This window comes from Pyrus communis, chromosome 11 (genome assembly GCF_963583255.1).
Source record: "Pyrus communis chromosome 11, drPyrComm1.1, whole genome shotgun sequence".
In the NCBI taxonomy this organism is placed as follows: domain Eukaryota; kingdom Viridiplantae; phylum Streptophyta; class Magnoliopsida; order Rosales; family Rosaceae; genus Pyrus; species Pyrus communis.
Window position 1 is genome coordinate 17,200,235 of NC_084813.1, and position 26,592 is coordinate 17,226,826.

The window sequence follows — 26,592 nt, forward strand, 5'->3', positions numbered from 1 at the left end:
TTTTATGAATGTTCTACATAGCATACTAGCGTTTTTCATAAAACCTATATGTAGTATTATATATGTGTTTTCAAAACAGGGGGTTATTATGTTCAGAAATAAAATGTTTTCCTATTATTAGTATTATTATTATAAACTTTGGTCCACTCTCCTTTCTGTTTTTACGCCCCCTCAAGAGCTAGAATCGAGGCACATGATCCCGGCATCAAGACTCTACAACATAAGTATCCTCAAGTCTCCTTAGTATAAGTATCATTCCCTTGTTCGTATCTTTTTATAGTAATTCTTCCCTATTATTTCTAATTAATTGTATGCTTTGAACACGTTCCTTCTTTGGTATAATCGCTCTAACTACTTATCTTGTATTTGTATGCATGTTTAAAATGGCTTCGTCACCCTCGGGTGTCGACCATCACATACGTACCCTGATATTTCGGGATATTGGGGTTGGTGCGTGTCATCACGTCGTCGACATAATGGGTGAATAAGTTTCTTCATAGATAATCCTGGGGCGTTATGAGAAGTCTTGTGCAACAAGACGAGCTTTGTAACGTATAATTTCGTTCTTCTCATTATGATTCTAAACGAAAACCCACTTGTAGCCAACGGGCTTCACATGTGGATGAGTAGAAGATACAAGTCCAAACACCTTACGTTTTGCAAGTGAATCAAGTTTAACTTGTATTGCTTATTTCCAGTTTAACCAATCAATTATACGTCGACATTCATCAATGAAATGGGGTTTAGTGTCATCACTCAACATGATCTCAGTAGCTGTTGCATATGCTAATGCATCGTCGAAAAACATTTCATTTCTATACCAAACATCATCCAAGATGGCATAATGGATCCAAAACCTCACGATTCTCAGGAGGTGGATTCATCTCTTTAAGGATGCTTCTGTAATCTAGAATTTCCTAATGAGTTGGATAGAATGAGTAGGCAATAGTTTAATTCACAATAGGCTTTTTAGGGGCCTATGATGTGGGTTTCCTCTTTTGGGGGTGTGAATCCTTTGAACCAAGTGATATACCATGCTTGTGTGTAGGGGCAGATGATTGGCTAACCGTTAATGTATGTGGATCAGGCCAAAGTGGTGTCCCGGGCCTCCAGAAGGGAAGTCCATCGTACATTTGATACATTCATCTTTGCAGGCACATTTGCAGCTCGAATATGTAATCTTGTCACTCTCGCTAGATCAATGAAAGCATCTGGCATACTCTGAGCTGCGCACTGAAGATATAATATGCGCTGCATTTCAGTTTCAGACTGATCGGTGCGGGGATGTAAATGAGACAAAGTGGGAGTCGTCCACCATAATTTGCGCCATTCTAATGGTGACGTTCTTATCTCCCCCTAACGACGAAAATAATGTCTCATAGAAGTGACAATCCACGAAACGAGTAGTAAACAGATTGTCTATCATAGGTTCTCTATAACTAATTATCGAAGGAGAATCATATCCGACATAGATTCTCATTATTTGATGATGCCCCATTTTTGTATGTAAGGGCGGCGGAATCGACACATAGACCGCACATCCAAAAACGTAAAGATGCAATATATCGGGTTCGTATCCAGTAACCAACTGAAGGGCCCTATATGGTTGGATCACAACAAACCTTAGGTGGACTAACATGGTTGCGTGCAATATTTCATGGCCCTAACCAGCGATCGGAAGCTTCAAACATATAACCAACGATTAAGCAATCATTTGTAAGTGCTTAATTATTGCCTCTGCCAGGCCGTTCTAGGTGTGAACATGGGGTACTGGATGTTCAACTTTAACCCTAACTAGCATGCAATAGTCATTAAAAGTTTTAGATGTGAATTCTCCAGCATTATTTAATCAAATAGATTTGATCGGATATTTAGGGTGGTGAACCCTAAGCTTGATAACCTAAGCCAACAGTTTGGAGAATGCAACGTTCCTTATGCACAACAAGCACACTTGTGACCAACGAGTGGAAATGTCAACCAAAACCATAAAATATCTAAATAATCCGCAGGAAGGGTGATTTATCGGTCCACAAATGTCCCCCTGAATCTTTTGTAGAAAAATAGGTGGATTCTAGCGAATATTGTCATAAGAAGGCATAATAATAAGTTTTCCCAATGAGCAAGTTTGACATGCAATTCCATGAATCGAACCTAAACTTCTTGTCTAAGATTCTAATCTTCCGTAAGGGTGGTATCTTTCTGAAAGTCAGAAACCTCCATCTTGGTACTCTCCAGTTTATCCACTTGCACAAAGTTTGATTCAAACTTTTTTACGACGATAATGATATTCAGCTATAACCTTGTAGGGAGCACGGCAAACATGGGACTAATGGTCCTTGGAACCACGTCGATAGCACATGTCCGCATCCATGGTTTCAGGTGCTTTGCCCTTATTCTTGAAGTTTAGGCTTTGGGAGCGAGGTTTGGGTGCTTATGGGCTCAGTTTCCTCCCTTAGGTAGGCCTTGGCTTTGTTGACCTTGACGGGGTGGCTTCAAGCACATCAGTCACCCCAGTAGGTCTAGCTTAATGATTTTTCATCAACAGCCAATTTTTCTTTTCAGTGAGAAGTAAAACAAAGATCAAATCTAAAAACTTAATGAACTTCTGAGCCTTATATTATTGCTGTAGGACAATATTGGTAGCAGAGAAGGTCGAATAGGTCTTCTCCAGAAGATTCTCTTTGGTCAAGTTCTCGTTACAAAACTTGAGAAGTGATTGGATTCGACAAACTTCAGAATTATATTCATTCACAAACTTAAAGTCTTGGATGCGCAGATGCTGCCAGTCATGTCTTGCTTTAGGCAAGAATATGTCATTTTGTTGATCAAAACGATCAGCCAAATCAACCCAAGGTGTTCATGGATCTTCCTCAGCAAGGTACTCAGTTTGTAATGCGTCATGAATATGTCTTTGAATGAAGATCATGGCAGTGGCTTTCTTTGCAGTGAGGTGGAGCTTCACATCTTGGACCCACTTGAGGTAGTTCCTTCTAGAGACCTCTAAAGCGGTGAAGTCAAGTTTGTTCAAATTTGATATGTCCCTATCACAAAATCAATGGACAAGATGTGGTTAGTGTGATCGAGAAAAAAAATCAATCCATTCACATAGGAGTAGAACATTCAGGTTTTAATAGACATGTATTGATTTAAATTTTCATGAAAAAACTTTGGGTTTTTTATGGGTGATATTTTTAAGGAAAACTTTAGGTTTTTAAACAAGGCATGTTTCCAGAAACTTCAAATTTCAAAATAATTATGAACTTCAGGTTCATATGTTCCTGCAAACAAACACAAATATATATACAGAAATATGCAACAAAAAAATATGCAAATAGAACTTCAGGTCTAGAATTATAATTGAATTAATTATTTGAACTTCGGGCAAAAAAATTAAAGAGTGGATGAAAAACTATAAAATTCATAGGGCCTAAAAAATAGGCATTTAAACTTGGGGCCCAAAATAACAGGTCAAAGCCCATGGGTGGGGTGAGTAATTTGAAAAGTGCAGCCCAGGCCCAAAAATTGGGCTAGGTTGGACTCGGTTGGGCTCAGGCCCAAACACGGAGGCACGGATTCGCAGCTTCACAGCACGTGTTGTCCCAAGGGGGTGCAATCGAGTGCGTCGCAGGCTATGTGCACAAAATCACTATCTACGAGTTAGAATCTGGTGTGGTTAGGTGTAGGAAACTCGGAGAGCACTTCAGAGGCTTGGTTTTGCTACAGTAGGGACACAAGAAACACCAAAGTCATGTAGGCTGGTGTTGCGAGTGGGTTTAGGAAAAAAGAAAAAAGAAAAATAAATAAATAAAGGTGGCTCAGACCAAACACAAATCCTAACCATGCTGGGTGTGCGCATTGGAGAAAATGCTTGGCACCGCCGCTTCTGGCGGCCGTGTCTGGGTTGGTAGGACTTAGGGCGAGTCATGGTGGTTGTTGACGACCACAGTGGTGAACGAAGATGGTTTAATCTCGACGTTTCAACAACCAAACTCTAGAAAAATTCCAATTGAATTTTCAAAAAAAATCTAATAAGATTTAAGTGAATCTCGATCTAATTTCCGTCGAGGACGACTTCTGGTCGTCGATAACAATGACCAAAGGCTCAGGGCAATGGTTGCAGGCCATGCCCTTGATGGTCGTGGACAAGGACATCATTAATGGCGTCGGGGTTTTTCTGGGTTGCAAAACCTGGAGCTTCTGGCTCTGTGGCTTGGTTTATCTCGGCTCGGTGTGGGGAGCCCAGTGACTTGGTTTCCAGCCGTCACCATTGGGGTTCCCCACAAAACCGTAATTTTTTTTTAATTCAATTATAGAATATAAATTTAATTTCAATGCATGCATATTCAACATATAATTCAACGCATTAGCAGATATTTGATGCAATTCATGGCAATATCAATTCACATAATCCAACAATTGAGGATATAATGCATACACAATTTATGTGGAATCTAAAATTCGAAAAACGTAAAGTTGGGTCATGCATTATGGTGAATGTTCATGCTATCAGGGCTGCAAAAATATCAAGATAAAAACAGTTGTTTTGAAAGAACATGATTGCGTGATGATATTGATGAATTGGTTTGACGTAGAAAACTTCCATGTCAGATTCCTAAGCGCAACGGTTGGAGCGTGCTGATAACGTGTTTTGGCTTATATTTAACTGACAAGGGAGAGAGGGCTGGCGACACAGAGAGAGAATAAAGAGAGAGAGAGAGAGAGAGAGAGAGAGAGAGAGAGAGAGAAAGAGATGTGTTTGTAGGGTTGTGTAGAGGGTGTGTTATTTCTATACGCAATGCCCTTATTTATAGTAATAGGGGAGGGAAGAAATCCTTCTCCTCCAAGGAATACAAGTCCTAATAGGGAAGAATAACTAGAATAAAATCTAATCTAGGATTTACACAATCACACTTAAATAAGAAGTTTATAACAATTTGAAGCTGCTTTTAATTTTGGTAGCTGGGTTAAGGGATGGCAATCCATGTCATGACACGTCATATTTGACATTTACATTCGAAAATATTTTTGCTGCAATTTTTCAACTATTAGTGCTGATTTGGATATTTTGACATCTCCTTTGGAGATGCTCTAAGTTAGTAGGGGAAAGATAAATTATGTACATATAAATGAATTGCTATTAGCCCTTCAAAAAAAAATTTATGCACTCCTCACATATGTATTCTTCATTTTAAATATAAATATTTTAAAAATAAAAAAATATAATTTTTAAAATACTAATAACAATTTTGCATAAATATGGCATATAAAATGGAGGGCATGACATAAAACAAGTACAAGGTGCCAAATGCGATGAGAGAGCATCTGAAATGCATTGAAGTTATGGATATCTATCTGCCCTGTTTTGTATTCATATGACAAGCAACGGTGTCCTTCATAGCCAGCCACGACTGACACTTACATGCACAGTATCTTTCCGGTTACACAATAGAATCTCCAGCTAGTCATACCTCAAGCTAGAACGGAATATGCCAATTGTGAAATTTAACCTAAGAATCTCCTCTGATAAAGTAGACACTAACTGTCGCTAAATGATCAGACGGAAATTCTAAGTGCAAATCACACCTAGAAATCCATCGTAAGTTTGCTTGATTTGTTACAAAAAAGTTTGTGAAACAATTGCCAGTTTGGACATAAGGTATACCGTCCTATGCCCATACTGGCAGAGGGTTTCCCAATAAGCCACCAACTTTAACAAAACGCTCCCAAATTCAGCTTAAGCCATAAACATTCATGATCCATAAAGCGATTGAAATCATTAGTTACACATCCAGCGGAAAAAGCTTACTTATGTACTCACAGAGAAAGCAAATTACAAGGCGCGGATGATCTCATTATTCCCACACGTTACCTTCAACTATTTATTCTGACCAAACTCCAGAACCGGTGAATCCAACGTTCCTCTACAATAACTCCTTAACGTGACAATGTTGCGAGACAGACATTGTATATACTTATTGCATGCAACAATTTCTTTGAATACCTTAAAACGGCGCACCAAACTCGAGGACCTTCTTCCAGGATGGTCTGCTGCTAATATCATCCCACCAAGCAGAGACATGCTTTCTGTCCCTTATCATATACTCCTTCCCCATACTATTGGCCAAGTAGTGGGTGAACGAAAGGTGGCTAAGATCAGCAAGGCTGAAAAAATCACCGGCCAAGTACTTGCTCTTCGACAGCCTCACCTCGTAAATGTCCAACACCTTGTCGAGCTTTTCTTCACTCTCCTGGATGATCTTCGGGTCTGAAGGAAATCCCATTGCTGAGGCAAACAAAACGTGCATGACCAAGTTGTAGAGTGGCGGGTGATAGTTGCTTGCTTCAACCTCTAGCCACTGTTCCACAAGACCTCTTTCCTCAATTGTCTTTCCAAGTAAATCAGTCCCCTGGGATTTGTATTTTTCGGCATAGTACCTTATGATTGCACGAGATTCTGCAAATCAAATTTGGACGGTTTTATTACACAACTTGTTATGTCACTACACTTACGCAGAAGAGAAAGGAGAACAAGGTTTTCATCAAACAATTTACACAATTTCTCACTGCCGAAACATAATTACTGGGGCGAATACTACATAACCATGGCAACAAAGTTATCTGGCTTCTGATCTGAAAATCAATCACACTCCAACTGAAAAAAGCTGCAAGATCGATGCGGTTTACGGCAAACGATATATGAAGTTAAGAATATAACATGCTACACTGTTTATCTATGAAAATTTTCCTACGATATTTCATAATTTTCAACTAATATCTGTAACACAGAAAACACTAACATTATTAATCAAATTAATATTTATCTGCAAGAAAGGATAAAACTTGACAACGTTGATTCAAATTTAAAAACAGGCATACCATATAAAGTATAATCCCCATCTTGGATAACAGGAAGTTGTCCAAAGGGCTGCATTTTTAAGGACAAAGCAACGCAAAGATCAATATATTTATAGTTTCCGAAAAGATTAATACGAGTAGAGCAATCACGATTAACAAATGAATGAATAGCTAAAGCTAACCTGTAATTTGAGAAATTCCGGAGATTTATGTTCACCCTTGAAGAGATCGATGGGGCTGGTCTCAAATTCAATCTCCTTCTCAACAAGGCACACCAGCACACGCTTCGGCGCAGCGTAGAAAGGGCCGTACACCTTCACCACCATCGCAACTGTTATCGAAAATTGAGAAACCAAGAATTTAGTTTGTGCAGAACAGAGTTTGGTCTCCAGATTTTATACTCTCCAGTTCTTTGATGGAAGGCACAGTATCCAATTTGCTTTTGCTCTCTCGGTCTTTTGCTTTGGTAAGCGCTTTGCTCATCACATAACAAGGGGAAACACAGAAATTATTAATGGTCCGTTTTCGATATCAAATGGATTGAGGAAGATCGAATAACATACAATAATACGGAGTGGATAAGAGATAAAATAAATTAATACTGCAGTCAAAGTCCATCACATAATACATATCACAATACTGAATTAGTAACACTGTCAGTGTCACCATCACACTCAAAATTTTTTCATCAACGCCACCAGTTTTCCAAAAAATATGGCTTACCTAGAAAAACTCTATACATAAATATATATATATATATATATATATATATCGCATCATAGCCACTGTCACAGTTCTCTCTATACATACACTACGGCGAAATAAAAAAATAAAACTTCATGGGTTATCAAAGAAACTAAAAACAAGCAAGAAATCAAACAAAAAAAATGCAGAAAATACTAATCACTCAAATCTAACAAAAATCTAATAAAATCGAAGCGGAGAACCTTCAGACATCATCATAAGGCCCCCGAGGGTTTGAGGTGGGCAGGAAGGAGAGAGAGGAAGTGAAGGGAGAGAGAGAGAGAGTGGATCTCATACGAGCAGCAACCGAATCGAACATATTCAGATTGAAAACTATAAAAACTTTATTAAATGGAAATAAGGAAATCACGATCCCCTCAGTTATTTTCTTATCCACATGGTGTTCGACTGATTGCCGCTTCCAGCAGAGAGCACCCCTTTCTCTCTCGCACCATCCTCGCCCCGCCCCGCTCGCGCCCTTCCGCATAACGCCGACCGCCAGCTTCTATTTATATGCCGACATTTTTTGTGCTTTCCTTTTGGATTTAGCGCTGCGGTGTTGGTGTCATTGGGCCCATTTGGTGGATCCTCAGTTGGGCCAAACTTGAAAATTACATCAATATTTCTTGAAGAGGTAGTGGCCGATTTTTCCCAAACATGTAACGAGGTATCAATTTTCTTTCTGAATTTTTTTAATTGGCTAATTTCTTTAGTGAATTTTAATTTTAGCCGTTTACTTTCTAAACTTTTATAATTGGTTAATTTCTTCAATAAATTGTAATTTTACCCGATTACTCCTTTAACTTCTCTAATTGACCCCCCTCCCCCCAAGTGAACTAGCCGAATAGAAGAAAAAAAATGTTGTCTACCTTATCAATAAAATTACCTTTTTGCAATTAAAATAAAAGTTTAGGTGAGCAATCTACAAAAATTAAAGTTTTTGAGAAAATTGGTAAATTATAAAAGTTTCGGAGGATAATTGAATAAAATTAAAGCTCACGATGGAAATAGTAACTCCTAACAAATTCGGAGGAAGGGAGAAATCGACAAATACCTTATTCTTAAAATTTATGTCGTCGTGCGATATGTTCAGATTTGATTGTATTTCTTTCAACTTTCTAATTGAACTCTTGCCCTAGTTTGTGATATTCCCAATTTCCTGTCTTAATTTATGCATTCATCAATGACTCAAAATGCACATATAAACAACTTTGACGTTGCGGAATGGTCACTACAGCAATATTTTAAGAGAGAAATTTCTCTTCCAATAGAGTGGTTCTCTCTTACAACCGTTTCATAGTTCGAGTGGAATCCGTTACCAATCAGTGATCGTAACGTGTTCAGAAAGTGAACCCACCATCCAATAAACTTTGACATGTGGTGAAATGGTTGCAAGAGAGAATCTCTCTTCCCATTAATATGGTCTCTAGACCTGACATTCGTGTCGTGTTTCTCTTGTTCGTGTCGTTTTCGCGTCATACTCGATAGTTTAACGGGTCCTATTGTGTAACACCCGTTAAAATAAACGCGTAATATGATTTGATCCGAAATTGACCCATTAATATTATCAAATAATATGACCCGACCTGTTACCCGTGAAAAAATATATTTTAAATCAATAAATAATGAAAATGAAAAACATAATTTGACCCAAAAGAAATGTAAAACATAATACTAAATTAATATATACATACCATATTGTCACATAAATATTATTTCAAAACATTAAAAAAAAAACATTTGTCTTCCAAGTTTACATGCCCAAAATAAGAGCCTAATGAGAAAACATTAGTGCATACTACAAAATACAAATGTTCAAAGATATGCAAAATGAAAAGAGTTGCGTTTCAAGGTTAAGGAACATTGCACGTTTTTAACCATAAAACCCTTGGAACGGAACTCTCTTCATTTTGCATATCTTTGAACATCTGTTTTGAACATTAATGATTATAAATTTTATTTATTTTGAACTCTTAAAAATACTATTCATGAGGGTTTACATAGTTTTTAAAAATTCAAATGACGATGTACCCATCCCCAAAGCATAAATGATGCGATTATGAGCGTTTGCATATTGTTCACATTTTTTGCACGTGTAAATTAATTACTATAATTTTTTAATGTGTTTGGTATTTTTAAATTACTTGATATTTTTAATGTGCTTTCTAATTTTTTTAATCTCACTTTTTACGTATAGTATACTATAAAAATAAATAAATAAACAAAACTTAAAATTTTAAAAATTATATATAATAATAATTAATAAACTATATATATTTATCCACTATATCTAGTGAATTTTTTTTAAAAATAGTTTAAAAAATTAAAACCATCAATATATCTTTTTTTCTTTTACAGGTTACCCGCATGTTATTTTTATGTAAACTTGTTAAGGATCCGTTATTTTTATCGTGTAACCCAATAACAACTCGACTAGTTATCGTGTTAACCTGAAACCTGTTATTTTCGTATCGTTTATGTGTCGTGTTAGCAGATCATGTAAGAAATTGCTAGGTCTAAGTCTCTGAACAACGAAACTTTGTCAACAAGCAATTAGTTGTGTGATAAAATTTCCAATAATTCTGTACACATTCTAAGCAGCCCCGCATGCTGACATAAGCATGACTATATTGTGACACTAACAAACTTTTCGCTTTATCCGCTTTAATCGTTCATTGGCTTTTGATGCAAAAGCCAAATCACCAATTTCATCATATATCCCCAACAACAAACTTCAAATTCAGGGTTTCTTTTTTAAGAGCTCATTTTTTCACCACCAACAAATTCCTTGTAAAGCAAGCAACAAAACTCATGTTCATCAGAATGAAACCACGGACTTCGGCTGGGATGAAGTTTGCAACTGAGAAAGGGCTGTGTCACTTTCATCGTTCTCGTCAAAAACAATCGGCTTTCCCTCCATGTTTTTTCTGCATAACCATATAAAGTACATAGTCACATTTCTGTCGAGGAAAATCAGTGCTTCTTTAGCACTGAAGAAAATTGTGAAAACAGATTGCAATGCCGTTCTAATACCTCTGCGAGATGAAACTCTCTTCGGACAGTGCCTTTTCCAACCTTTCTTCAAACGGAGTGGCATGCCAACTCACCTTCTGATCCTGCAAATTCAGAAAGAACTTCAGACGTCACTTAAAAAAAGAATTGAGGACGCAAGAGGAACTTCGGACAAACCTCCTTGTATTTGTTTGTTGAATTTGGGATTCCGTTTCCATCCCACCACTTGGGTGAGACACGAGTATGTTCATCTTCATTCCAGTGAGTAGCCACAAGCCCAATGATAGGCCTGTCCACAGGAGTTCTTCCAAAATGACGAGTTTGGCCAGGAACATAACCAAAGTGATTGTTGTTATCTTGAGTTACCGGCTTCAGCCAGGCGGACAAACTTGATTCCACATTGACCTCTTGTCCAGATGACATTTGTTTTGACCCCTCTTCGGATGTAGGGGTTGCATTTCCCCAGTCGTTAAGAGATTCTCTTGGCTCACCAGAATGTCCAAGTGAGTTAGGATCTTCGTCTTTCAGTACATTCCACTGAGAGATGCCGTCCACAGGGTTTTGCACCGAATACACATACTGGGACCTGATTCTTGCCTTTCCATTTGGAAAGTTTTGGAGGTTTGCAGGGAAAACAGTTCCTGGTGTCTGCATCTCCTCTGAAAGAGTTAGTGGCGTTGGATAAACTGAAGGCTTTGATATGCTCTGTTTTCCTGGAGTTTCACATACTTTTGAACTCCGGTTATAATTTTCGGATGAAGAACCTCTGGAGGAATTTGTATTATTATCGCATTCAAAGCGAACAGCCTTGCTCCTGCACTGGACATCTGGAGTTGTAATATTCTCAGTCCGGTTGGTATGACTCTTCACTGTAGAATCAGTACCTATTCCGCTGCCTCCAGAAGGGCTGATAGTGATCCTACCAGTATTCTGTTGGTTGAATTCACAACTATAGATACAAAATGAAATTGGGCAAATGTCAGAAACTATGTTGTTTTGTGGAAATAAATATAAAATAAAGAACGCAAGTATGGAATCAGTTATGCTTAGTTGTACTAAATAGTTCCTCAAAATACAGGCAGCACACAAAAAAATAAAAAAAACCAATTTTTTCTCTACTAAAAAGAAAAATTATGAGATGGCGATCAAATTTCATTGCTAATACGAGGACAGATTGAAATTCTGGTTTTGCAAACCCATCCCATCTAGAAGTAGAAAATATACTAATGTTCAAGCATTCAAAGCATCTGTAAGTAACAATTCAAATTTTAAAACAGTTATAAGTAGAACCTGCTAGGCGTATGCTCAGAAGGACCTGAACCCATTCCCCACTCTTCATTGTACTTCATAGGCATAAGGGGATGATCTGGTTGATCCAACTCTTGCTGAAGATTTCTAATGGATGTGTTTGGGAGCCATGAGTTGAATTTTGGAGGCTGTGAATCTCTATCATGATGGGATGAGCCATTTAACCTTGAAGACACTTTACGAATTTCAGCTGGGGTTTCCGCTATGGTACCACAAGCTTTAAGAAACTTGGCCTGCAGAAGAAGGTGCACTGCATAAATAAAACCAATATCTTTAACAGTATGAGAAATTCAAATAGCTCAGACTTAATCTAGAAATGCATCCAAAGTGTAACTAGAAACAATGACTTTAAATGTACTGCACAAAACGGGAGTCAAAGCTCCAATGACTCCCACAAGTTCTAACTTATAAAGCAACACTGCGGAAACTAATGCTTGTAGCTCCACTTAAACAACATGCACGGGAAAACAAAGGCTTTGTTGTAGAACATAAATTGGAGTACATTCCAACAATGTAGACTTATATCACTTCAAAAGATTGAGAAAAAGTTACAACATTTAAAAAAATTGATTGGCATAAATGGCCATGCTACGTTTGAATTATGTAAGTTCTGAGCATTAGGCATCAAAAACAATTTAATCTGAACTGCTGTACTGAACATCTTAACTACATCAAACTTTGAATCCACTAGCTCATAAAGGGGAAAAAAAACAAACCTCATTCCATAGCTCCTTGTCAATTTGTGGAGACCCATAACGCGGACTTTCCCTATCTTTGCTTGGAGAACCTTCTTTCTCTTCCAGAGTCACATACAAATCAGACCAGAGAAAATAAAAGGATAATCAGACCAAAGAAAATAAAAAGCAACGAGATATGTAGAATCGGATTCAAGAAATTAGCTTGTGTTCTTGGAGAAAAGATAATATACCTTCAGCTGAAAATAGATAAGACAAACGGTTTTGAGATATCACGACTTCCTGATCAAAATAAAAGAAACAGAAAACAAGAAATCAGTCTAAAATTATACATAACTCACTAATCTACTGTTTGGAAGCTGAGAAAATGAAATTGAACATAGCGATAATGAATAAAACTACATTGGGTTCCAATTGCAATGATATCGGCAGCACCCACATCAAAATTGAAAAAACAAGAAATCTAAAATCCCTAATCTTAGGCTAATTCAAGATCAAGATTAGTACTTTAGTACTCAATTGATTCTGATTTCCTCAAATTTTCACACAAAAACTGGCAATTCGCAGCACAGTAAATATAGACACTGAAAGGAAAAACATTTTCCCGGATTTTCTCGGGAACCAAACACCAAACGGAAACCTTACCGTCTGGGGGTTACGAGAGGACTGAGAGACGAGGTGAGGGCGAGAACGGAGGTGGCAATCGTCCTTGTCCCGAAAGCAACCGAAGAAGCAGCCCATAGCTCTCGAAATCGACCTGTCAAGAAACCTCAACGCCGATCTGCACAGATTCCCCAATCCACGCTTCAACAGCGAGCATAACATCGATTTCAAAACAAACAAACAAAAAGTAAAAACAAAAGGGAAATCCAAAACCCTAGCTTGTTCTTGGTTTTCCTTTCTAGGTGATTTATTGATTCAGTAGAGAGAGAGAGAGAGAGAGAGAGAGAGAGGAATTGGAGTTGTTGGGTCGTTTTTGAATTTTGAACAAACAAAACGAGGGAAACGGATACGCCTTGTGCGTTTTGGGAGACAAAGGTACACGCTCGAGTGCGATGTACAACGTACTCGCTCTGTGGTCGTGAAACGTGGAGCAAGTTGGGATGATTTTGTAATAATGTTAAAAGTGTTGGGCGTTAGACGTGGAACCCAACGAAAGAAAAGCTAATATCCCATAGGACCATGGTTTTCCTACCTTTTAATTTTATGGAGATAAAAGTTGCCGTGTGGGGTGGCATGTCATGCAAACAAAGGACATGAAAAGCAAAGCTTTACCACAATGTATACTAAACGTTATTTTCATTCAATTCACTGAGACTATGATATAGAAGTTGTTCATTCATTGCATAACTTTTTAGCTAAAATGGTCATTGAGATTGACATAAGTCCTTATTTTGGTTATTAAGATTGAAAATAGATTGAAGTGGTCACTGAATTTGCCCATCGTCAACCATTTTGGTCATTCTATGAAAAATTATGTTAAATTGAAGGTGTTTTTGTCCAATCAACCCCTCGACTTATTTTTTTCATTTAACGGAGATTTTTCACAGAAAAACCAAAATGATTGACGGTGAAGAAACTCAGGAACCACTTATATGGATTTCAATATTAAGGGTTAAAATGAAGAGTTATGTCAATTTCAAATATTATTTTAGCTGACAAGCCTTTATTGCACCATTTAGATTAGAGGACACTCATGACACTACTCGATCATTGAGTCATTAGGTCCACAGATTACGTGTTTGAGCCCAATCCTAAAGCCCAAACCCATTAAAAGATTGAGAGTGTGACCAAACCTCACACTATGACACGTGGGCCTGATAAAATCTTAGTTTTTTTTTTCTTATAACAAGACGGTATTTAGGCCTGGTTTGGTACTGAGGTGATTCTGAAAAAAGCTAGGACCTTTTTTGTATTTGGTAAACATTCAGCTTTAGCTTTTTTTTTCACAGTTTTGGGTGAAAAAAAAAAAGCCAAAAACAAGAAGCTGTAAAACCCAACTTTGAAAAACCAGTTTTTTTTCACATCTGTTTTATATAAAAGTTTACCAAATACTATAATACTGCTTTTTTTTTTTTTTTCAAAATTCAAAAGCACTTTTACAAAAAAGTTTTACCAAACACTATGCTGCTTTATTTCACAGCTGCTTATTCTCACAGCACAAGAGAAGCAGCTTTTTTTCAAAGTATAGCAATACCAACCCAGCCCTTAGCCCTAGTTTGTTACTGAGGTGATTGACATGTGGGCCTGATAAAATCTTAGTTTTTTTTTTCCTTCTAACAAGACGATATTTAGGCCTGGTTTGGTACTGAGGTGTAAACATTCAGCTTTAGCTTTTTTTTTCACAGTTTTGGATGAAAAAAGGCCAAAAACAAGAAGCTGCAAAACCCAGCTTTGAAAAACTGGCTTTTTTCACATTTGTTTTATATAAAAGTTTACCAAACACTATAATACTGCTTTTTTTTTCAAAAGCACTTTTACAAAAAAAGTTTACCAAACACTCTGCTGCTTATTCTCACAACACAGCAGAAGCAGTTTTTTTTCAAAGCATAGCAATACCAAACCAGCCCTTAGGCCTGGTTTGGTACTAAGGTGATTCTAAAAAAAGCTGGTATCAAAAAAAGCTGGGAGCTTTTTTGTGTTTGGTAAACATTCAGCTTTAACTTTTTTTTACAGTTTTGGATGAAAAAAAGCCAATAACAAGAAGCTGCAAAACCTAGCTTTGAAAAACCAGCTTTTTTCACATCTGTTTTACATAAAAATTTACCAAACACTATAATACTGCTTTTTTTTTTTTTCCAAAAGCACTTTTACAAAAATGTTTACCAAACACTCTGCTGCTTTATTTCACAGTTGCTTATTCTCACATCACAGCAGAAATAGTTTTTTTTTTTTTTTAAAGCACAACAATACCAAACCAGCCATTAGTGAGCGAACTTGGACGTAATAAAACAAGCACATTTGATCTTAGCCAAAAATAAAAAAAGGTATAATAAAACGAGCACATTTGATCTTAGCCAAAAATCGAAAAAACGTATAATAAAATGAGCACACTGCCTTAACCCATCGAGCCTTTTATATCAAATCTTATTGGTTCTAATTGTCAAGCTCTCTAAACTAATGAGCTAGAGACAGTCTTCTATGCATGCTTTGGACCGGGTGGCGGAAAAATCAAAGCTAAGCACTCACTGAAATTTGCATGAAAATTGAAAACTACATTTTAGAGAACGTGTTGCATGGGTTTGGTTGGATTATTCATGCAGAAAACTTGCCTGTAAACATGAAAACTCTATTTTTAAGTCGGAGTATATGGGAAAGATCACTGGAGAACCCTATGACCATCTGCTATAGGGCCTGAAAATGTTCACAAACTGTTCGATGGCATGCCTCTGCGACAGAATTTGGCAAGCCTTGGTAGGTGATGCTTGCAGGCCTCAACATCAGGCCTTGGAAGTTGTCGAATAATCAACGCAATGCGACGTGGCCATCAAATGCTCGGCTAAACGCTTCGATGAAAAAACTGATATTATAATCATTGTATACTTGACCAAAGATTAACATGAAAACTCGAGAATATATATGGAATAACCAGAATAATATACTAGAAAGTCCCCGACTGCATAAGATAACATCCTACTAAAAGGCAAAATTACGAGTGACCGGGGAGTGTGCATGACAGAACATCCACAGGAAAAACGACGTTTTGGCTCCAAGTAATCACTTGGTAATCTCAGCCTCCAATCGATCTGAGACACACCAAGTCCCTTCCAAGTCCCACCACCCAAACATGTATTGGCTTCTTTTAGTAGAATTAAAGTTCCCAAGCCAATTGGGTCGTTGTCTTTTACCAAAAAACACAAATGATGGAGTCCCCTCTCACATATATAATATATATGGCTGTGCAGTGAAGTTGCGGTGGTCCATGCACATAGCAGTCCCCACGGCAGCAAAAAGAACACCAAAAGGCAAAAAGTGTGAGAAGATTGGCATTTCGGAGACTATTCATGTCCACCATTACTCCACATTCGACAATGTATATGATCCGAATGCCCCACTCAATTTTCTGTGATCCTAAAACTTCTTCCTACTTATTACTTGTATACTAGATTAGTTGCATGTGTAATGCGTGTTGACAAACTATATTAATTAGGAAATAATTATGAAACGTTGACGTTTACATTGGGAAATATAAAATTTGTGAAAGCAAAGTTGACATTGTGTTACGAGTTTTTCTCATTCTAAACTCATAAACATATGAACGGACTTGTAAAATCATGTTAATTAGTATTAAATGTAGGAATTATGGTTATGGTTTAATTTATGGTTTTGATTGTTTTTGGATTATATGAACTCAAGACCAACTGATCTCTGAGATTCAGTAACTCGAGACGAAGCCACTGGAGGGGGCGAGAATTGCAAAGAAAGGCTTAAAGGTTGGGACCTAGAGTTCATATGTGTTTTATTAGGTGCGTTGAAGAGACTCCAACCACATTACCACTGCACAAGAAAACAATGTTTGATCAACACAATACATATTATTTAGTATAAAATAATTTTATACATATAACTTTTCTTTTGTGCGTACTTATACATGTTCAATTATATAAAATAATTTTTTGTTCACCTAAACTCGAGGCATATTTATTTAGATAGTACACATGAACCTCAATTATAATTTATACATATTTCAACCCCTGATATTGTGATTTTGATTGAACTGTTGATGAATCCTCGCATGAGGCTTTTGGCACGAAGCCCTCTTATGTTATCGTGATTTCTTGATTTTGATAGGAAGCCCTACTTTTTTGCAATTTTCATGCACGAAGGCCTAAAACGTACTTTTGTAGAAATTTTCTACCAAAAACCATGCATTTGTGACCTTCTCTGAGCTTTTAATTTGAGCACTTGTAATCCTTGACTTTCTTCGTTGTTATAAACTATACGAGAAGGAACACCTTTTAGGGAGCATTTTGCTCATCATTATATCTAATCATTTGTCACGTGTTCTTTCATTTATTTTTGGTTGATTTTTTTTTTTTTCAAAATTGAAGAAGTAACATTTTATGAAAATTAAATAGGGTTAGGTGAAATGACACGTGGTAGATAATTAGATAGATAATGAGCATACACCATAGTTATGGTGGTGAGCAAAAATAAAATACTCCCTTTTAGGATAAGTACTAGAAATTTGTACCCGCGTGATGTTGCGGGATTGAAAATCATATGAAATATTTTGCCAAACCTTATCATGAAGGGAACAAATTTAGATACCAAAAGAAAAAGTACAAATCTATTTTTTCAAAGTCCTAAGAAGAGATAATTGTTTATTCAAAAGGTTGGACCAATGAAAAAATTACAAATGCAATATTGAGAGTATATCAGTCAAACAAAGCTTGCTACATGCTAAACAATGTTTTCAAGAGGATACCCGACTTGTTCCTAGCTTGAGGTGTTTCCAAGGGAAAATTGACCCTTTGTTGTACTCCTTTGGACAGTTGTAAATACAACTGCAAAAGAAATTAAAGACAGTCAGCCAATGATTCAAAAAAAAATATGATTCGACTTGTGAAATTTTAAAATCAAACATTTAAATAAAGTTTAATAAAAATTTAGTACGAATGTTAATTAGAAATGTGCCTAATGTTAATTATTCAATTCCTCACAATCCAAATTAGTTCAAATGAAATCTGCACAACCCAAAGAGATCATACCAAATATGCACAACCCAAATGAAGAGATCAAACTCTAATTCTGAAAAAAACCAAAGTATGCACAACCCAAATATGCAACCCAAAGAGATCATACCAAATATGCACAACCCAAATTAGTTCAAATGAAATCTGCACAAACCAAATATGCCCCTGAAAAAAAAGGAGGAAACTTTACCTGAGGAACTGAAAGCCAAGCTGTGATGAGAGCAAGGCAGATGGTGCTGCAAATGCTATGGAGGGACAAAATCAGGGCCGATAGGATTGAATATATCAGTCGGAAAACTCAGGATGTGATCAACCTGTTCGTTGCCGAGTTGCATCCACACAAAAACCGAACAAATTAATCCCAAAACCCCAACATCCCAATAACAAAAATCATACAAAAAAATTGCCAATTAGATTCGATAGCTTCCCACAATGTCATGTGACGAACTCCGATCACTGTCATCGATCTTCATATGCTACCAAAGCCCTTACGGGACCAGAGAACCAAAACCCACCACAGAAATCTCAGGAATGGGTGAGAACTCCTGAGAAAATTCAAAATTTTGGGCAAAGATGGTGTTTTTTTTAATTTTGTTGGAGGGCTTGAGGGTTTTTGGGATTTGTTGGTTTCAGGTTGAGATTAAGAGGAAGCAAATGGAAAAGTTATTGGAACATTTGAGAGAGCTCGAGAGATCTCAAAGAGAACATATGCTTGCACCATTACCAACACTTCCTTCCCCTCCCAGATGGCTAACACGCGTACATCCAGCCTCATTTCCTTCCCACGATAACCAAGACGCGTACAACGGGGGCAAATACGTGATTTCACTATACGTGATTTCGTCAAATCACTGTTAATAAACAGTGATTTCGAACTGAGTTTTAGTATATATAAATATAATTAGCAGAAAGTAAAAGTCTCTCCACCAGAATGTCAACAACTGAGTAAAAGCCCTCGACAACGCACACGTGTCTTTCCCCACTGGGGTAGACACGATTCTAGCAAAGTGGGCAATATTTGGCAGATTAAACGTTAATTATAATGCGAAGGGGTGTCAATAAAAATAAACACACACAAGTCTATACAAACGCTGTCCACATATTTCCATGTACTGGCAAAAGCATATACCTTGAATTTCGCTCGTTTGACAAAGGCCATAACTTTTCTTCTCTCAGTACATGGACATCGTTATTAACCCTTGGAATAATTTTCATTACTTTATAATTTGTAAAAACAAATATTGCGTCAGTGATATACAAAAAATAACATAAAAATTTTCGCTACTCTCATGCTCAAATAAAGTTAGTTTGAACCGTCGTTTGGTATGTCCCGTACCAATCAAAGGACTCTTCTCCATCCACGCCCGCTGACGATGCTAACCTATTCTCAACAAAAGAACAACAATGAAAAATAGAAATAAACACACACAAGTCATGCAAACGCTGTCCACATATTTCCATGTACAAGCTATCCAAATGGCAAAAGCATATACCTTGAATTTCACTTGTATGACAAAGGCCATTTCTTCTCTCAGTACATGGACATCGGTATTAATCCTTGGAACCAAAGAGAAACGTTTCTTATATATATAGAGAGCGTACAAGGGAAAGGATCTTTATTATTATTTTTTTTATAAAAATGAGGATTAGTTGTGACATCTCACATCACATCGTCTAGGAGAGTGATCTTTAAATGTATATTCTTATCCCTACCTAGCATGAGGCCTTTGGGGAGCTCACTAGCTTCGAGTTCCATGAGAACTCCGAAGTTAAGCGAGTAGCGCACAAGAGCATTCTCAGGATGGGTGACTCATCGGGAAGTTCTCGTGTGAGTTCCTAAAAACAAAACTGTGAGGGCGTGGTTGGGGTCCAAAACGGATAATATTGTGCTATGGTGGAGTCGGGTCCGGGAAGTGATCTCGCCCGGGCTGGGATGTGTCATTAGTTGTAAGATCCATGTTACATAGAACTTTAACGATTAAAACCGTCTATTTCTTAAGTTGCACCTCATAGTGCAATCTTGCAAAATATTAGCCAAATCGAAAATATTTAAAACATCTAATTGGGTTTAAAAAAATTAACAAATGATTTCAAATTAAATTGAATTTTTGTAAATATGATCTATAAATCGAAACTTACAAATTCCTTTTGCATGAAAGGTATATATATATATATATATATATATATATTTATTGCAATAGTCTCACAAAAACTACTGGACACCCACTTGCCAACAACGCCTGCTTTCAAAACTTTTGCCTTACCCTCCAATCTCTATAAGAGAAGCCACAACCTCACAAGTCACAGCTGACACCCTCAATCCCTCACTCCCTCCCACCCTCACACTCAAGACCCAAAAACCCAAAAACCCAGCAGATTAATTATTCTTTTTTGATATGTCAGGTCTTCTTCTCTGGGTGGTGAGTCCCAAAGAGAATGCCAGCTCTCTGCTGGGTCTGTTGCCGAGAATTTGCACCCCAAGGAGGTCTAAATTGTGCTCAAAGCTGGGTTTTTCAAGTGGGGTTTTGGCCTACTCGGGTGCGGTTGCAAATCCAGCCAGATCTTCAGAGGAGAAGGTGTATGAAGTGGTGCTGAAGCAGGCTGCTCTAATGAGAGAACCGAACACGGTAAAAAAGAAATCTTTGGATTTGGATGAACGGATTACTGAAGGTTTGAACAACTGGGATTTACTGAATAAGGCGTATGACCGGTGTGGTGAGGTCTGTGCGGAATATGCCAAGACTTTTTACCTAGGTAAGTGGCTTTTCTGGATTTCTGCTGCTCTCTCTTCGTCTGTTTCTGTGGATCTGCTTTTACTGTCTGTTTATCTGTTTAGTTTTGAGAAACACTAACGAGACTTTCTCATAGCGTAACTCTCAATAAACTCTCCCACGATTTACAGTTTAACGTCAATTTTTATGTTAATATTATAAAATTTTATGCAAAAACTATGAGACGACAGAGAGTCAGTCTCAGCATTTCTCTTTGGATCTTCTGGTTTTTTGTTTAATGGGATCGGGTCATTTTCGTGGATATACTAATTACACTGTTTTAATAAAGTGGACTGACCACTTGATTTTGTATTCTTTTTTTTTTATTTCCCAAGCAATTGAGTGCACATCTTGAATCGCTTTTTTCCTCGAAACGTTCACACGTGAGTCTTGGGAAGTAGTTTATATTATCATTCACTAAACACTTACTTGGAAAGTCATGAACTGGGAAAGAGAGAGAAGGAAATATAGTTAATCTAGTTGACCGCTTTTTAAAATTTTTTTAGGTATTTGATTGCGGATAGTAATGTGAAATTCCGACTTTTTTCTGATTCTATGTATGCGAGTAACGCAAGAGAAGTCGGCAATTGGAATCATTTCAATAATCATGTTTTAGTAAACGCACGGAAGTTAAGAATCTGATTAATTCAAATTTTCATTCTAAGTAATGGAAAATGGAGAAATTGAAAAGGAAATTTGAGGGCAATTAGATGCTCAAATGTAACTGAATAAAAACGGTTCTTTGTATTCTTTTGGATAGGATTGCAGTGGTTGCTAGTCTGTCTCACTTTGGAAAAAAAATTTAGTGTGTCGGGAACACGGTCTGGTACACAAGTGTCATAATACAATTGGTTGAATTTTTTTTTTTTTTTTTCATGTTTCCAACTAATTGTATAATTACACTTAATGTATCCGGCCATTTTTCCAGCACACTGAAAAATCTCTTCTCGCCTTGTAGTTGAGATAGCTGTTTAAGGTAATGTAATGAAAGTAATGAAGATTCAGATTCTAAGTTATCAAATCTTTAAGGATAGGCAGTGCTTCTTCACATTCCATGTTGTTTAACTTTAGGTTTTCTAACAATTGTTGTAGGCAGCACAATTTGGAGTTATTTTTGCTTCCATTTTTCACTTGAAATGGATATTTATGAATGGGAAGGAAACTGTATTTACCAACTTCTTTCTGCGTTCTTCAGGGACATTGCTCATGACACCGGAGCGGCGACGAGCTGTTTGGGCAATCTATGGTTAGTGCAGTCACAGAATTTGTGCCAGAATTAGTACCATCCCTTTTGGTAAATTCTAAATGAAGAGTTCTGCTTTTTTTCTGCAGTGTGGTGCAGAAGGACAGATGAGCTAGTGGATGGACCTAATGCTTCATACATTACACCCAAAGCTCTTGACAGATGGGAGAAAAGACTGACAGATCTCTTCGAAGGCCGGCCTTACGATATGTATGATGCTGCTCTATCTGATACAGTCGCCAAGTACCCTGTTGACATTCAGGTATAGATACCACATGCTCAAGATCAGAGATTAATTAGAACTCTCTTTAATCTATCGAAATTTGGACACCGAATGATTCCCCATACAAATTTTGATATTTTGACAGCCCTTCAAAGACATGGTAGAAGGAATGAGATTAGACTTGAGAAAATCAAGATACCAGAACTTTGATGAACTTTACCTTTACTGCTACTATGTTGCTGGAACTGTTGGATTGATGAGTGTTCCGGTAATGGGGATATCCCCGGAAGCAAAGGCCTCAACAGAGTGCGTTTACAATGCTGCATTGGCCCTTGGAATTGCTAATCAGCTCACTAACATTCTCAGAGATGTTGGAGAAGAGTAAGTTTCGTCTCATAATACATGAGTCCCTTTAAACATTACATGTTTAGAAACTCGTGTTGCCATACTGTGAGTATGAACCATTGATTAGTCTGATCTTTTCTTGATTGTTGTCGAGATTCACAGTTTGACAATATAAACATTTATTTGGCAAGAGAACATCGCACATCATATCTAACTAAAATCTTGCTCTTTGAATTGATCATTTTAGTGCTAGGAGAGGAAGAGTATATCTCCCACAAGATGAGCTTGCCCAAGCCGGCCTATCAGACGATGACATCTTTCGTGGGAAGGTGACTGACAAGTGGCAAAGTTTCATGAAGGGGCAAATAAAGAGAGCTAGGATGTTCTTTGATGAGGCTGAGAAGGGTGTCTCAGAGCTCAACTCAGCTAGTAGATGGCCAGTATGGGCATCTTTGTTGCTGTACAGGCAGATTCTAGATGCAATTGAAGCAAATGGTTATGACAATTTCACAAAAAGGGCATATGTGGGAAAAGCAAAGAAGTTAGCATCATTGCCTGTGGCCTATGGAAGGGCCATTTTAGGACCCTCTAAATTAACTAAGCAGTTGGTGCCTAGATGAATTAGATGTTTAATTAGATATTTAATTAGATGGTATTTTGAGGTCTCAATCTCTAAATTTTTAGCTTACCCTATTAAACAAAGTCCAACTTAAAGTTGGGTCTCAAGTTGAAATATGTAAATTTTTTATACTAATTTTTCTTTACTAATATCTTTGTGTAGATAGTATCGTTTGTTCCAAAAGAAAAAGATTTGTTAAGTTTCTTTTTTAGCTGATCTAAAAGTATAATGACATTTAAATACAAAATTTAACAGCAATAAATAGCCGTCAATTTACAAATTAGTGGTAGTCATTAATGTGTATTGGGAGTGCTCGTCATGGTGTGGTTGATAGCAATGTTCTAAATAAAGACGCTATACATTAGTCGGGCAGCGAACAGGGACCTAATGCCTCGGCGAGGGCCTATGCAGACTAGGTGGACTTTAAATTCTTATATAACATATATATATATATATATATATATATATATATATAACTGTTATACATAATTGTATTGAGATACAAAATTGCAAAATAGAATGACATATAGATTATAAAGTATCAGAACATACTGAAAACATGAGGAACAAACATATAAAAGCACAATCCCAATACCTTAAGCTATAAATTACAGATTCATATATCTCATTCTATTTGGAAGGAAAAATACAACTTAAAATTTATCAAAATCTCTCACTGTTTACTGCAAAATATATAATCAGCACCTTTTCCTAACCTTGCGATTTACCCCCTCCTTCAGGGAAGATGAACACGATGACGAGAATGACAAAGCTGACCGGTTTTGTTCAGCTATGTCCTTGTAAAATGCCTGCTGTACATCTTCTTTAAGTTCCAAGAACCGCATCCTCTTGCTTCTTTGCTCTTCGGGAGTGCCCTTTTCGAGGATGAAATCCGGCGTGTCCAACTCATCCTCCAAAAACTTATCAAGCACTTCCGAGCAGTTGGGGAAGAAACGCCGCCCTATTTTCACTGCCACCACCATATCAAATAACTTACTGATTGTTAAGAATAAATCACGAAACAAATAACGAAAGCATTTGGTAATACTAACTTCGCCATTGCAGTGGGGAAGTTAGACGGAGACCAATAACGAAAGCATTTGATAATTTTCAAAGAGGTTAGGCATACAACAATGCTTGAAACTTGACATACATCATAACACGCTTCTAGGAAAACATGTAATCAGAGGGTTCAGGATATATGTCGGAGGTTAAATGGTCATACCAGTATTAAGAAGGGCTTGCATTTTTGTTTGGAGTCTTTTGGTGCGTCCAGAGGGCGTTTCATTCAAATCAACCTCTCGTAAGTTCCCACTTGATCCTCTTGATGCTGTAAGGCCAGTGTACGCTGATGTTGAATGAGCATCTGCCATTTCCATAGCAAGCTTGGCCTCAGCAGGAAACAACAGCCGTGCAAATGCCACTGAAAAATTAGGAAAGCTGTTAGTCATTTTTTTCGATGACAAGAGTAAAAAACTGAGTGAGTGTAAATTTCTTGATGGCATAAAGAATGAGGCAGGCGAATGTGCCAGTAATTTTGACTTTATACTTAACACAACTTCCACAATTCATGACCTGAACTCGAATGTAATCCAAGGGAGTGATTTAATCAACAAATTAAGAATGATCACCTCTATCTTCTAGATAGTCCAGCCTCACGTGCAAATCATCGGCTATCTCCTTCGATATGATTGACATGTTTCCAGAGATTGAGTTTCTCTGCATCTCTCTCTCTAGAAGTTCGATGCACAATCGGTCTTTGTTAGATTCCTGTCCCTTCTGTGTGTTCTCCCCAAAATCCTTTGGTCTAGTCAATCTCCGGCAAATTGCAACAGGAGTTTGACCATTTGAAGTAGTTTCCGAGGCAGAGGCTCCCCATTTCAAAAGAAGAACAAGAACTGCTGGCAGCTTACGTCTAGCTGCCACATGAAGTGCAGTATGCCCTCGGGAATTGCAAAGGTTGGGGTTAGCCTTGCCTAGACCGAGAACCTCCTTAACAACCTTAGGATCACAGTATGCAACAGCATAGTGGAGAGCGTAAGCCTCATCTAATGTAATACCAGATTCCTTCAGAAGAAGCCCAACCAGTTCAACGTCATCAGAGTCTAATGCCTTGTGGATACTCCTGATTCTCTTATCCTCTACCAGCTCCATTTCCTGAGGTTTGTGACGGATCAATTTGATATCATTTGAAACTTTATGTGGAAGCTCTTTCTCTATAGCCACGATATCAAGATCTGACCTTGCTACCATCTGGATGCAGTGTGAGACCAGCTGATCCAGTTGGCAGTGGAAGGCAGCTACAAGAATTGGGATTACGTCTTCAACAAGCGCTTTCTCAACAAAGTTTGAAAGGTGATGCTGCATAAATTGATGGAAATTGTCAGCACAAACCACCTAAACGTTGGCTAGTGTTGGCATACCTAATATAAACAATACTTGCTTACTCTTGACTTGAATAAATATGCCACTCAACAGGTAATAATAGACATATAGGCATTTGATCGATGAAACCGTAAATCCTGCTATATGAACGTGTTAAAATCTTAAACTTGCAGAGGTAAAATAAGTTATACCAAAAAGTCTGCAAAGTTTTCAGGCTGTAAGTATAAAAAGTCTGCAACAAATTGCAAGTAGACAACGAGAGAACACAAATAATTACCTTGCACGGCACACAATCATTCGCAAAAGAGCAACACAAGAAATCAAAGCTTGAACAAACCTGAACAAGCTGAACAAGCTCCTTGATCTGGAAAGTGGAAGAAGCATACATCAATTCCACAGCGTAACTGATAGCAGGGCCGCACGCATCATGCGGACAACGATTATCAACACACGTGGATACTTCTCCAGGAGGTGGATTAAGCTTCCCAGTGTACAAATAGTTCAAGAAAACCTTGAAGGCTTCGTAGCCAACCCTGCCGTTTGGAACCAATTCAGACATGAGATACCTCGGTTTACCTTCCTTCTTTGCATCATCACTCCCCTTCCTAAAAAGGTCCTGAAAAAACTGACTCCGGGAAGCCAATATACACCGATTGACACCCACGGTGTTTCCCTCAACAACAATCTCAGCGTCAC

General features: G+C 37.5%; 4 protein-coding genes and 1 long non-coding RNA gene across 5 annotated transcripts; 1 reads left to right on the top strand and 4 right to left on the bottom strand.

The window, feature by feature from the left end:
- Positions 1-5,556: 5,556 nt before the first annotated feature.
- On the bottom strand, positions 5,557-7,620 carry LOC137708676 (glutathione S-transferase F9-like). The gene is made up of 3 exons (XM_068447800.1): positions 7,038-7,620; positions 6,877-6,925; positions 5,557-6,454 (listed from the first exon to the last, which is right to left on the bottom strand). The coding sequence occupies exons 1-3, from the start codon at positions 7,179-7,181 to the stop codon at positions 6,003-6,005; spliced, it is 645 nt and encodes a 214-aa protein (XP_068303901.1). The 5' UTR covers positions 7,182-7,620; the 3' UTR covers positions 5,557-6,002.
- Positions 7,621-10,143: 2,523 nt separating this feature from the next.
- LOC137709551 (protein JASON) lies at positions 10,144-13,513 on the bottom strand. Its single transcript, XM_068448632.1, has 7 exons — positions 13,260-13,513; positions 12,848-12,896; positions 12,636-12,715; positions 11,902-12,152; positions 10,789-11,560; positions 10,633-10,715; positions 10,144-10,526 (listed from the first exon to the last, which is right to left on the bottom strand). The coding sequence occupies exons 1-7, from the start codon at positions 13,437-13,439 to the stop codon at positions 10,418-10,420; spliced, it is 1,524 nt and encodes a 507-aa protein (XP_068304733.1). The 5' UTR covers positions 13,440-13,513; the 3' UTR covers positions 10,144-10,417.
- A 4,160-nt stretch (positions 13,514-17,673) lies between these two features.
- On the bottom strand, positions 17,674-19,074 carry LOC137709418 (uncharacterized). Its single transcript, XR_011064857.1, has 3 exons — positions 18,742-19,074; positions 18,501-18,624; positions 17,674-18,121 (listed from the first exon to the last, which is right to left on the bottom strand). It is a non-coding gene; the product is annotated as an uncharacterized lncRNA (long non-coding RNA).
- Positions 19,075-20,623: 1,549 nt separating this feature from the next.
- Positions 20,624-23,656, top strand: LOC137707745 (phytoene synthase 2, chloroplastic-like). The gene is made up of 5 exons (XM_068446659.1): positions 20,624-21,064; positions 22,277-22,327; positions 22,414-22,586; positions 22,693-22,928; positions 23,140-23,656. Exons 1-5 carry the CDS (start codon positions 20,707-20,709, stop codon positions 23,510-23,512), a joined length of 1,191 nt encoding a protein of 396 aa, XP_068302760.1. The 5' UTR covers positions 20,624-20,706; the 3' UTR covers positions 23,513-23,656.
- Positions 23,657-24,009: 353 nt separating this feature from the next.
- On the bottom strand, positions 24,010-26,592 carry LOC137707583 (BTB/POZ domain and ankyrin repeat-containing protein NPR1-like; the record flags this gene model as incomplete). The annotated part of the gene is given in 4 exon segments (XM_068446485.1): positions 24,010-24,481; positions 24,737-24,934; positions 25,143-25,872; positions 26,234-26,592. Coding segments are annotated over 4 exon segments (1,559 nt in total), but the record flags the coding sequence as incomplete, so codon positions are not given.